Below are 14,534 nucleotides of genomic sequence, written 5' to 3' on the forward strand. Positions count from 1 at the left end.
AGAGGCATCTATAGTAGCTGTGGTTGTGGGAACAGGAAATGAAAGTAAGTGTCCTTGATACACCTAGGGGTAATTCATCCACCAAAGAAATCTTTGAGAAAGGGTATCAGTTGTCCAATTCTCCATTTTGCTTTAATCATTCCATCAATTCATCAAAAGTGGCATCTTTGACATGGGTTCTAGAAGGTCCTTCCACTCAAGGTTTGTGTCCTCAGTGAGGGACTGCTGGGGAAAGTCCAAGTGCCTCCTTTTGCACTTAACACGTTCTGTGCTCTTCACTTGAGGACAGCTCTGAAGAGTTAGATGTGTCTTTAGTCTCTTGAGGAAGGGCTGCAAATGAGATCTGAGCAGCAGACTTGGCACATAACATTATGGGAGAATAATAATGCTGGAGAAGCTCTGAAAGTTTTACCACTTCACATAAAACTTTTTATTTATTTATTTAAAACTTGAGGAGGATAACCCAGTAGTTGTGATGGATGGAGGGGACAACAGCTTGGAATCAGGAATAATATTGCTGCACATTTTATATGCTGGAGCCCAAACAGCTGCACTGGATTGTACTTGGCATACACAAGAAATGACAAATTAAATGCAGTAAAATGCTTTCTAATGCACATCCAACAATGCCAGGCAAAGGAAACAGAAATGCTGTTTGAGAGCTCTCTCATTGTCAAAACAATCATCCATTGAAGAGACAGCATATTTGGGTACAAAGGATGAAATAAATGGCTCTCTGGTTTCAGCAACCTTTGTTTTCAGCAAATTTGTTTGATTGTAGGCAACACAAGTGAAGAACATGCTGTTTTTCTGTCTTCCTTAGTGCATCTTTTAGTAGGAAACTATCAGGAAGTAGTTTCCCAGACTACATCAATCTTTTGTCTTGAACACCCAGGTTGCCAGGGTGTATATGTCAGACAGGTGCAACGTCAGTTGAGGTATTGTCTATATTACCGATGCCTGCACCTCTCTGGCCTGATACTGCTGACTGAAGGCTCTAATCACTATAACTTTTTCAGCAGTACTTGTCAGATGGTCTATTGGTTCGCTCAAATAACAAAGCCTTTTACAAAACAACTGCTAATATATATAACTGTGATTCTCAACTCTGTTTCACGATCAGTACTTATAACAGACGGTTTTTGCCTTTGCTTAGCTTACTCTTTTTCACATCCTGCAATCCTCATCTTTAATAAACTTCTATACCACTGACTGACTTCTCCTTGTGCTATAATGACGAACCATGTTATTTCAAGCAAATCATCTTGACTTAACATTTTAACCAATATGCTTGGATTCAACTTTTACTTTTTAAGGGACACATACCAGGGTAGTGCTCGGTACATATTTTATTCTATTCATTTATTCACCACTTGAATCCATTACACCAAAATGCATCTTTTCAAGAGCAGCTGAGGAGTACTGCCTGGTTAAGCGGGTCTATGTTAAATCATTGAATGCTTAAAAAAGCGAATGATGATTTATCGAACCCATGTAAGCAAAAGCTTACAATCTCGAATGCTTAGAACAACGATTTTTTTTCCCAAGGGGAAAAAAAAAAAAAACGCTGTTCCACAAAAAAAAAAAAAAAAAAAAATTTAAAACATTGCATAAAGTAGGGGGCTTTGCCCCCACACCCCCAATGTGGGGTGGCTGTGCCCCCCAAACCCCCCTACTTAAACATACCAACTCCTAGATAGCACTACAGTCATGAAAACGGCAAAGTAATGGAAGAGGACAAGTAATTTCTTTCCCAGGGAAAGAATTTGCTTATACGCCGTTTCGCTATTTTGCCTTTTCGAGCTTTCAAGTTCAATCAAGACGCATTCGAAAGAATGCATCTTCGATCATTTAATAGGAACCCTGGTTAAGCAACTTGCTCTGATTCACATTGTTTGCAAGTGGAAAGTGATGAAATGAATATCAGAACTACACAATGAAGCATAATAGCACACGGTCTTAATTCACTGTACAAAGCTGTCACTCCACAATTCAGAAATATCCCCAAACTGCTCAAGTTCAGTTCTACATTAACATTTTACAAGTATAAGTTTTCAAATGAATTACTGTAAATAAACATGATGAGAACTAAGTCCCCCGGGAAAACATGTACAGATAGAAGGCAACAGAAAACATTTCATGGCATTTAAGAAATTTATTTAATTGTTTAAAATACAGTAAAGTTCGGAACCATACAATTAGCCATTTGCAGATTACATAAAAAATGGTTTTCAAAAGAAGTGAATGCATCATACCAAGATGGGGAAACACCATAATACAGCATTTATAATTCATCATGAGTGCAAATGTATGTACATTCTCCAACTTAAAATTGGTCACCAGGACTCAATGTTTTGCACTAAACCAACAGCAAAATGTTTGCATATGCAATGGTATCTTAGATGATCTTGAGACAGTATTTATTAGTTTGGCAATTGGAAAAAAATTAGAGATCAGTGAGTTGTTACAGAAAACAAAAAAGACTGCACCATTCCACTTCAAAAACCTAAGAGAGTGAGGGCTCTTCTAGTTAAATGTAACTAGCACAATAAAATATTCAGAAAGCACTTTTAGGCTGACATTTGCATATAAATCCATGTAAAATTATATACGCCAAGTCTCAATTGGAACGTAAAACTTGCTACAGTACTTAAAAATTCAAAAGACAGCACACACTATGAAATAACATGCTATGTTGACTTTATGCTCTTCAGGCAAGGAAAACATTGTTTTTTTGTTTCATGTGTGTAACAATATATCCAGGCCCTACAAAATATAATGTACACTGATGTGATTTCTTTACATGTATGACACGGTATGTATATAAGCATTACATGCAGCACATTATGTTTTATAACCGTAGTTAGGCTAAAACTGTGCAGTAGAAACAACAAGCACCACTGCTAGTGAAGTACTGAGTCCCTCAGAACATCTGCATTTACTATATTAAAAATATTTCTACATAGTTACCTTCTGAACGATGAAAACAAAAATAGCCAATCATGTTTCTGTCACAGTTCTAGTCCTTTAATTACATGCAACGCTTTGCTGTGGAGTAACTTTTCAAAATATGTAACATGAAGAACTCTAATACAAGTACAAAAATAAACAATTATTTAGTGACTGAACAGGCTTTACGCAATTAACTTGGAAGTTGATTCATTTATTTACTCTCTGATGACCAATGTTACCCAATTCAGGTTCACAGGGGAGCTGCAGCCTATCCCAATCAATGGGCATAAGGCAGAGAATGGGGTTCCAACTGATCGCAGGACATACACATTCAAGTAGTTAGAGAGTGCAATTTCATGGGACATAGCACATTCACAAGCAACTTGGAGGATCACTGCTACATTTCTGGGATGTTTTAGGAAACAAGAGCATCTGGTGAAAACCAACGTGGACACAGTCAGGACAAGCACACACTGTCCAGAAGGCACCCCAGCCAAGAATCAACCTGAAGAACTGCATGCTGAAAGGCAGCAACACCAACCATGTGCCAATGTGCCATACAATAAATCAGAATGTAATTAAACAGCCTTATTTACTGTGACAGAATTTAAAGTACATTTTACAATTAAAAAACAAGAAAGGTATCTACTTATATTGTCTTTTTAAATTATGAAAAACAGAAGTCAAGCTGTTAAAACGTGAAAGAAAACAGAACATTTAAAACAGTAATACAAACTAACTTGGTACTATAATTCAAACAGATGCAGTGTCTTTCCTAGTACTTGTGCAGGCAGCAAACCTTTGAGGAATGCTCCTTTTCAAAGTAAAGGAATAGAAAGGAATGAATAGATAACACAGCTGATTTGTTTACATTCTGCAAGTCTGTAATTATTTGTTGTAGGCAACAGGTAACAAAATATGAATATAATACCCAAGTAACTACTAGCTATACTCTCATATGAACACAGACAACTTAACTTTGGTATGTTGTTCATGAGAACATCAGTGATTATCATGAAAGTAAAGGAAGAGTTAAAATGTATTTCATCAAGTACTAATTGCAGCAAAAATATACGAGTCCTTTAATAGCAATGTCTACACAGACATGCAATGTTAATCATTTCAAAATTAAATCTTAAGATAAAACTAGTTTTACATTCAATAAATCATTCTAAAGATGAATGAAATGTTTCACTTTGGGAGTTCCGCTTTACAATCATCCCTCAAAATTACAAACAAGCTCTTTAGAAATACGAGATCGCCACTTTAATGTACGGTCGAGATTATATTATACTAAAATGAAAATGGAGCCTAATTTTACATTAGTAGACAAAACAAAAATCCCTAATACACTTACAATTTTGCTAATGCAAAAAAACCTGTACTTCATACAATTAAGATGCTTTAGTGCTAAACAAAATGGTTGCAAGAACTCAACAGATACTGAAAGAAACACTCCATAACGGCACAGACCCTCTGAATGCTAAATAAGGACTTGCAATGCTAAGACAGAAAAGTACTGGTTAAACTTGTTTCTGACAAAAGGTACGTAAGCATCTCTAATATTGACAATAAAGAAGAAATGGACAATTCAAATGACCTTCAGTGGTATTGAAGAAAAATGACTAATGCATGTGCAATTCCATTTCTCATTTTGCAACAGCAAGGAATAAAAACTGCTACTCAGCATAAAAGAAGCACACTCTACTATAATGTGTAATACTGAACACCATGTTGTATCCACAGTGGTAATGTTAGGGAGTTCTTTACTTAGTGCAACCTACATACAGTGAATATAGCAGAAATATGAATGACAGATTGGTCTACAGCACTAAATTTCTCTAGTACACACCATATTGTTTCATATGTACATACATTGTTAACTTCTTTTGTAATATGTACAGTTCATATGCTTCTAGGACATTTATTTTGCTTCTTGACAAAGAGGCATGTAACTTCTGATAACTATTTGAAATATTTTCTGACAAAGCCCTTTGACACATTAAAATAGCAAGACTTTCAAGAAACAGTAATCCTCGCATCAAAACAATTAACAGATATTTTTGAATATTTAAAGCCAGAAAATACAGCATTCTTGGACTGCTTGAAACCATCAAAGTCAGGAAAATACTATTTAATTAAAATTGATATGCCAAGGTTATTATAGCTGCAATAAATTACAAACTATCCCATGAATACAGTATTTTATGATGTTGGCAAAAAATGACAGGAAAGTATAACATCTCTGTCAAAAGCATTTTATAAACAAGGGATAAATAATACAGTATTCCACCCCTCAACAATAGCATTCAGTGCATCAAAATATGATCACTGCATCTACAGTACTGAATTTGAAATACTTAATCTGTTCTACTGGCTGCATAAACTGAAGATTTCTGTCTTTACTAAAAAGGGCTGAAGCTACTTTTCAGGAATTTATCTTCTCCTTTAGTCAATTCCATTTTTAAAATGCTAAAAGCATTTTTAAAATGCACATATTGAGAATTTGGTATGTTTTATAGCTTGTTTTAAAAGGGGAAATATATGACAGTAATCTTCTTGATATACACAGTAAATTTCAGTCAGAGAAATGTTCCATATTAAATTATTAGCTGTTTTAATAAACACAGAGATCCGGGAACTTCATCTCATAAACAGGAACAGACTGATACTGATTATGTCCAGCAGTGATCGACAAAGCACCTGATGGACTGGGAGGAGGCCTGCCAAAAATTAAAAAAAAAAAAAAAAATCATAAAAAAAATAAAATTAAACTCATCTCTTACAATAGGAATCACGTAAATAGCAAAAATATTTAATGCATGGCACTTAAGTACAGATAACTGACCTATTTTACAGTTATAAATCATCAGTGTAGCTGTTTATCAGGCTTTCATTTAAAAATGTCTTTTCAGACTGAGCAAATCTGATTATAAAAGCAAGAACACATATACTACATCCTCCAGAGTAAACATCCTATAATTAATGTTCTTCAATATTTATCACAAAAGAAAGGGGAAAAATAATCCAAAAAGTACAGTTGTACAAGAACTTACCTTAACAGTAGCTGTCCTTCTCGTCACTGCTGCAGCATTCTTTACAATAGGGATTCCCTGCCAAAAGCGGCCTGACATCCTGCTAGTATACCAAAGCCTTTAGGTTACTTTAAGGTACGCCATACATCCCACATATTCTTCATGCATATAGCGCAGGGCATAAAGGTGACATTGGACACACCATCCTCAGAACTGACAGCCCCAGCAGGAATGCCTGTCCAAGGAAAAACAGAGGTAACCAGTACATCCAGAGGAGAAAAGAACAAGGAGGAGGAGGGAGGGAGTGAATACTGCAACAGTGAAAAGAAGGACATCTACCATTATGCTAAGGTCTTACACAACTGCACTATGTCCTTCCATTTCACTGTTGCAGTATTCTTCACACTAGGTAGAGTGCAAAAGTTCACAAAGAAGAGAGGGAGGAGGATGGACCAATAGAGCTCTAAAGGAATCCATGAAGAATGGCTCTAGCAAAGCCAGCACTAGCTCTGGATATCATATCCATCTTATAGTGCTTGGTAAATTTATACACAGAAGAGCAGGTAGTGCTTCAAGAATGCACTTAGTATCCAAACCCTTGAAACAAGCACCAGAAGAAGTCACAGCCCTAGCAGAATGAGCCTTAACTGAAGAAGAAAGGCTCTTATCATGAAGGGTATAACAAAATGAAATGGTTTTAGAAATCTTCCCAATAAATAATATATAGACAAATAAGGGGGGTTGCTATGGGGTCTCCAGCAGCCCCTTCCTTTGCTAACATCGTGACGCGTTGGTGGGAGTTCTCAGTACTAGAGCCTTTAATGAAGCAATATGATGTTTTGTACTTTAAGAGATTTTTGGATGATTTTTTTTATTATTTCAGGAGATCTACGAAAAGTGAATTAGTTTATATGTAGTTTAAATTTAAAGTCTGATTTTTTAAAGTTTACTTTGGGGGGTTGTAGGTTTTAAGGTAAATTTTCTTGATGTTATTTTAGAGTGGTATTTTGTTACTAATAAATTTACAAGTAGAATTCATCGTAAAAGCACTTTTACAAATAGTTATTCATATTATAGCAGTTTGCATCCAAGTTTTATGATGGATAATATACCCAAAGAACAGTTTATAAGAGCAAGTCGTATGACTAGTGAACATCAGCATTTTGCTGAAGAATTTAAGTTTATGTCTATGTTCACTGACTGGGGTTATGATGAAAATTCATTGAGGGAACTAGCTAAGATGGTGTTGGATAAAAGAAAAACCCACTACCCCCTATTTTAAAGGTACCATTTATTAATTTAAAAGTTAATGACAACAGCAATTTTAAATCTGACACTAATGTATTCTGTAGTCTGGATATAACCTTGGACAGTAGGATTATTAGAGGAATAATTAAGGAAAATTGGAAAATAACTGAGGGGAATCATGACTTACTTAAAACTATAAGTCCATTTCCAGAATTTGTATATAAAAAGCATTATAATTTGAAAGAGAGAAAACTAAATATGTAAATGAAATAACTTACACTAGTAAGTTAAGTGGGATGTACAAATGTGGAAGTTGCACTGTTTGTAGATTCATCTTAGAAGGACCAGTTGTGAACTTGAGCCATTTACCTTATACTTTAAAAGTTCCTGTTTTTTTTTTTGTTTAACTGAGAGTGTAAAGGAATAGTTTACATAGGGGGTTGTATGGGCTGTTCGGCTTTTTACATTGGAATGACTACTCGTTGCTTGTGTCAGAATTAGGGAACATTAATTAGTACATCATTAAGAGAAACTATTCAAAGAATGCATTTTTTAAACACACTTTAAAGTATCAAAATTACAAAAAAATTTTATTTTCTGATTTGGAACAGGGAGTCAGTGACTTGAGGGGTGGAGACTTCAAGAATGATTTAGAGCAGAAAGAAGCCTTATGGCAAATTAAATTAAACTCAGACAAGGAACCTGGACTTAATGACATTATCAATATTAAGTGTTTTTTAAGATATCGCAGAGTATATCTGCGTAGGTAGAACGTATACAGACTGTTTATAGTGTTTTTGCATTTTTGTATATGCATTTTATTGAAGTACAATGTCTTTTTAAAATATTGTAATTGATTGTGGTTTTCTACTGGGTGGAATTTGTATTTAAACCTGGTATCCTTGATTAAGTGTATTCTGATGAAGTCTTGGACGAAAGCGTTGAATAAAGTGTTGTGTACGCTACAGACCTCTGTGCCTTTGTTCATCAGCCTGGTTCCAGTTTTGTTCTTCAACTATGGAAAGACTTGAATCCCTCTTAGCATGCAAAAAGCAATCACTGGAGCGAGGCATTTGGTGAATACCCTTGGGGTAGTAGATAGGGCAAAGGGCAAAGCAGAGACATGAAAATGCCAGGAAACAAAGAAAACATAAAAACTTCCTGAAACTGGGATGAATAGGAATGTGAAGATAAACATCCTTGATGTCCAGAGACACAAGAAAAGCCTGAGGAAGCAGCAGAGGGAACAAAGTCTGAAGGGACATCTGAAAGGAAGGGACCTTCAAAAAGTGTTTAAATGAAAGAGGTCTAGAATGGGTCTCCAAGTGCCCTCTTTACTGGGAACCAAAAACATTCTGGAGTAAAACCCCTTCTCCCTTTGGGAAACTGGGACTTCCTGAATAGTTCCTTGAGTCAGAAGATCTTGAAGCACTCCTGAAAAGAAAGTCAACTGCTCCTGGGAAGGGGGTGGCTGAGGAATGTCACTGAAAAGGGGAAGAGATCTGCAGACCATGTAATAAACCTAAGTGGACAATGGAAAGAACCCACAAAGCCTAAGTAATCTACCAAGCTGGAAAGGATAGAGAAAGAAGAAGAGAAAGAGGAATGTGGCTGAAAAGAACAGGATAGTCAGACATCACCTGGTTTGTCAGAAAAAGGAGATTTCTGGGTTACAGGAGTTTGGGTAGCTTTAATAGGAGGGGCCTTTTCCCCCTTCTTACCTTTGGGATGAGGGCGAGACTGCCTAGGTACAAAGGCCAGCTTATTAGGGTAATTTTTGAAGCTTAGGCACAGGAGAAACAAAAAAAAAAAAAAAAAAAAAAAGAAGTTATGTACTTACCGTAACATTCCATTTGTGTTGTCCAATTTCATTCTTCCTCAACTGTTGGAGTCCGGATCCAATCCCTGGATCTGACTCAGCCATTACTATAGCTCGTGGCTATCCAAAAACTCTCGACCTCTTGCCTACCCATAATGCACCAACCCCTAACATACCTCAGATCTTGTTTACTGTTTTACATAAAAAGTAGAAAGAACTACTATAAAACCCTTAACAGAATAAGCCATATCTGGAAGCTCAATATGAAGGACAGTCATGTCCTTATAATCTCTTCTTCTCCCAGAAGTCCATTGTAAAAAAGATTGGGGGGTTGGTGGGTGGGGATCTGAGGAAGAATGAAAATGGACAACACAAATGGAACATTATGGTTAAGTACATAACTTCCTTACCTGATGATGTCAATTTTCACTCATTCCTCAACTGTTAGGCCAGAGTCTCCAGCTACCTAAAATCCCAAGGGAGACTAAGGAAGGATATTCTTGAGCACAGTTGACCCAAAGAGTGCTCATCCCCTCGAGACCAGATTCGGTTTGTAATGGGTAATAAAGGTATGAGGACTGGCCCAAGTTGCAGCTGCTCATACGTCATCCATGGAAGCTCTAGATAGAAACACTGAAGTAGCAGCCATTGGCCTAGTAGAACTGGCTCTTAAAGGTTTTGGTAAGGTTAGACCCAAGTTGTATACAAATAACATGCAATCCATCAGCAATCTGGCTAAAGTTACCTTTGCAACTGATATGCCCAATTTAGAAACTGAAAAGGACACAAATAATTGAGCTGACTTCCTAATTTCTTTTGTTATATGAAAATAAAAATGTAGTTGTCTGTGAACATTTAATAAATGCAACATATATTCACCTTTGTTTGCAAATTTAGGAAAGAAAACTGGCAAATGAATGGACTGCTTGATACTGGATTCTGACACCACCTTAGGAAGGAAAGAAGTGTTGGTATGTAATGTTACTCTATCCTTACGAAAAATCAAGTAGGGTGGTTTAAAGGACAATGCTTGAAGTTCTCAAATTCTTCTAGCAGACGTAATGGCCACTAGAAAAATTGTTTTCCAGATCAGGAATTTAGGATCACATTTAGCTGCTGGTTCAAAGGTCAAAGGGAGAATGAATTAAGGCTTGCAGCCCCAAAGTTAAATCCCATTGTGGAGTAGGATCTTTACATGGAGGTCTCAGTAGAAGGGTGCCTCTCAAAAAGGCTTTACAAAGCTTAGATAAAGCAAAGGAAAAATTCTCAAATCCAATATGAAAATTAAGAGATTGCTGCTAACTGAACTCTAAATGTTGAGGAGCTAGCTCCCTCATTAATAATTGCTGCCAAAAATTCAAGAACACTTTGTACAAGGGCTGAGAAAGGTCAATGCATTTCTGCTGTGCCCAAAAAAACAAACCTTTTCCCTTTACTTGTATATAGTTTTCTTGTAGAAGCCTTATGGGAAGATAAAGGTATGTGACGGACAGAGGAAGAGAGCATCGGTTGTTTGGCTATTAACGGCATTGGAGAAACCATGCTGTTAGCTTGAGGTTTGAGATATCTGGATGCATTATGCCTATTGGGAGGCCTGAAATTGGATCCAGAATCCAAGGTGGGCAAAGTAGATGAGACCAAAGGAAGGGAAAACAAATCTATTGAGGCCAGTACAGTGCAATGAGGATGACTCTGCTCTTCAACTGGGCAGCTTTCTGTAGAAGTTTGCAAAATCAACTGAGCTGAAATTTTGGTACTGCTAATTATTTTCCTGACCTGGAATCTGAGGGTCTGCACATTTGAGAAAGCAAGAGAACCTGACACTGATACTGTGTTGAACACCACTACTACGACTTTCAATGTTCGAGTCAGTTGTTACCAAGACTTGTAATTTATGGTTATCCCCAGATAAGAACAAGTCCGGAGAACCTGATCTCTTGCTGTTATCAGTAGGTGCTTGGTCGGAGTGATAGTGAGCTAGTCGTCTAAGTATGGAAACATTCGGAATCCCTGCGGTCTCAAGTGAGTTACTACAACTGCCATGCACTTGGTGAACACCCTGGGGGCTGTGATGGGGCTAAAGGGCAGTGCTCTGAACTGATCATGACTGGCTCCTAGATCAAACTGTAAAACACTTTTGGGATTGTCTCTTCATTTTTATGTGATAGTATGCATCCTGAAGGTCTACCGAGCACATCCAGTCATCCTTGCCCAAAAAGGGCAGAATGGACTGAACTGTAACCATCCGAAACTTTGTGTGTCGAACTGACTTGCTCAAGTCACTGAGATCTAAAGTAGGTCTCCAGTTCCCTGTTTTCTTTGGCACTAAAAAGAATCTTGAGCAAGTTCCAGACTCCATCTGGCCTGGTGGGACTTCTTGGATGACTCCTTTATCTAGCAGCTTTACTATTTCTTGTGCTGCTGCTTTCGTCTGACTGGGTGGAACATCGGGAATTATGCATACAGATGGAGCTGGTAGGGAAAAGGGAAAAATATAACCTCCGGAAATAATCCTCTGCACCCAGGTATCTTTTGTTATGTCTAGTCAGGCACTCTGGCACAGAGTTAAGGGTCTATTGGAAAAAGAATATCTAGACCCTTGGTTCTGCAGGCCTCCTCTGCAGTGTGGGTGCCATTGTCCATTTGAGTCCCCCCCCCCCCATGCCCCTGGGAGAACTATCTACACGTGAATCTTGAAAAAGATCCTGGAACTTCCTGAACCACATTTTTTGACCACCTTATTGATTCATAGGAAAGGATATTTGAGGAGTCAAAAAATGTACGCCCACTGCAGAAAGGCTCTTTCCATCTTTTTCACACCTGGAGTGTGTCCCCTTCACTTTTGGGCCAAACAATGAACTGCTGTCAAAAGGAGCATTGACAAATGATGACTTGAAAGGCTCCACAAAATCATATAAGTGCATCCAAGCATGTCTCCTAATGGCAATGCCTGAACCTACAGTACTTGAGGTACATTCAGCCACATGCAAGATAAGCCTCAAGGATGAATTTGAAATAGATCAAAGGGTCGCCATTTCAGAGGCCACAAAACATTGAGCCTCAGCAGTAATGGTCCCTGAAAGGAATTTTGAAAGTTCTTTGATCAAGTCTTTTTGTAGTCTCAAAGTGTGTCAAGCAGTTCAGCAACTGAAGGGCAAAGGTCGCTGAAGCATACACGCACTTCCCAAATCTGTCCAATGATCTAGACTCCATGTTAGAGGGCTAGACAAAGTAACTCTGCTCAGCAAGTTCCCTCTTGGTGGCCACCACCATGGCAATACAATCTAAAGGCACCCCTTTACTCCAAAATTCCCTACCTGCAGGTGGAGTCAGAATCCGATCTGGTCTCCTGCGGATTGGCTCAACTGAGTCAGGTTCCTTCCACACCCACCTAGAGATCAAGTCAATGAGCTTATCGGTGCGTGGTGTAACCCAGGAGGTAGACTGGCCAGCTCCAAAGGCTTCCAGGAATAATGAATCCTCTGGGGGAAGGGTTATCGGAGGACCAACCACCTCTCTGCTTAAGGATCTGAAGAATGTCTCCAAATGAGGCAACTTCAGGAGGTGATCTTGGGGACCCTTCGCCTTCATCAAAATCAATATCCTTGGTGACTGACTCCAGAGGGGAGTTAAAGTGCCTCCTCTTGTACTTCCTCTATTAGGGCAGTAATGGTGAACCTTTTGGGCCCTGCATGTCAAAACATCAGAAAATGCCTACCTTGACTCTGATGGCGTGTTTTACACACACACACACACACACACACACACACACACACACACACACACACACACACACACACACAGACACACACGACAAAACAGAAACAATTATTTATATATTCATTTATTTAAAAAAAAAATACGGTCCAGTCATGAAAGCTAATATGTAAGTAAAAGAAAAATCAGTGACTTATAGTAGAGAATATATTTGCACGGACAACTGGGCTTAAAATAGTGCACCACAAATTACGCTACTTTTAATAGCAATTTTGAATTGTACTGAAAAAATATGGAACACATTGCATTTGATTTGATTTATCATCAATTAATGACTTTTTTGTTGCTGAGTTTTAATAAATAAGCGCAGGATACCATATTTCTTTTTTTTTCATTCAGTTTCTTAGGTGACTTTGGTGTTGGTGAACACTGGTGTGTCACCCAAAATGTCATGGTGTGTTCACCTATTACACGTGTCAGAGGTTCGCCATCAATGTCCAAGGGACATCTTCGGCAGAATGCTCCATTGAAGTATTGGAAGAGACTGTAAAACCATGCTGGGTGGCCTAGAGACTTTGAGTTGGCTGCCACTGTGGCACACAACAATGTAGCTCAAGGCACAGGGACATTTGAGATCCAGGTGGAAGATCCGAGGGGATAGGATCCATCTGTCCTGCTGGAGCAGAAAACACTCTCTTCACTACCTCAAAGGCAGATCGCTCTGAGGAGAAGGAAGACAACAGAGCTAAGAAGCTAGGCTTCTGACCCATTGCTTCCTTCTGCTTCAAAGGCAATCTATCTGCCGCAGAAGTCAGAGCTGCACTGCCCAATGCCAAGGCTCCAAGTGGTAGAGATGGCTCCAAAAATTTTGGAGTCGACTCCAACGCCTTGGACCTGACAGGGGAGCTTTGGCTCAGAGAGTCATCTGGCTCCAAAAGTGTCAAAGCCAGTGTACTCAGACAGCTTTGAATCCAAAGATAAAATCATCTTCTGACCCAAACCAGATGGACCTAGAAGGCTTGGATCCAAGGGCTTTGAAATGATTGGTTGGATCAGAGAAGGAGATGCCAGAGGCAATGTGGCAGAAGGACGACCTTCCTGAACTGAAGAGGTAGGACCGAGAGGACACCCATCTGTATCGGCTCTGAGAGGAATCTCATCATTCTGTCCATGTCTTCTTCGGTCAGACTCCTGGAAGAATGAGATGAGGCAAGAGAAGATGACCTAGAGCATCGTTTCTGTAAGAAGGGTGAAGGTACTCTTGATGGTACCGGGTCCAAGGTAGGTGAGTATCTAGTCCTGGGCAACATTCTAGGATCCGAAGAGGCAGAATCTGTGGAGATTTTTGTCAGATCCATCATAGGTCACATCACTGTGGACTTCAAATCAGACTTGTACTTCTTTTTGGGAGACTCCAAAGAAGACACAGCTGATAATACTGAAGGCTTCAGAGACTTGGTAGATGGCTCCTTAGATTTAGATGTGGGGGGACTGAGGACCAGAAATGCCTTCACCAACGGAAGAAGGAAGCACACCTTTCAAAATTAACTTATTCTTCCTGTCTGCAACTGCTCAGGGATTAAAATTCTTACAAATGGATCAGTTAGTTTGGAGATGGTCTGGGCCCAAACAGTATACACATAAGGTGTGGGTATTGGACAAGGGCAATTTTTGCCTGCACTTTTGACATTTTTTAAATCCTAAAGGTCCTTTCTCAAACATACTGTAAGAATACAGTAAAACTGAAAAGTAACAGTATGAAA

General features: G+C 38.6%; 1 protein-coding gene across 1 annotated transcript in view; it reads right to left on the reverse strand.

The window, feature by feature from the left end:
* Positions 1-2,140: 2,140 nt before the first annotated feature.
* Positions 2,141-14,534, reverse strand: part of EFR3A (EFR3 homolog A) — a 2,300,516-nt gene continuing 2,288,122 nt past the window's right edge. Inside the window, exon 25 of the mRNA XM_044066245.1 lies at positions 2,141-5,675. Within this exon, the coding sequence (XP_043922180.1) occupies positions 5,570-5,675 (106 nt within the window). The 3' untranslated portion in view covers positions 2,141-5,569. The remainder of the gene's footprint in view (positions 5,676-14,534) is intronic.

Source organism: Protopterus annectens, chromosome 3.part1 (assembly GCF_019279795.1).
Source record: "Protopterus annectens isolate FY-2018-M chromosome 3.part1, PAN1.0, whole genome shotgun sequence".
In the NCBI taxonomy this organism is placed as follows: Eukaryota; Metazoa; Chordata; order Ceratodontiformes; family Protopteridae; genus Protopterus; species Protopterus annectens.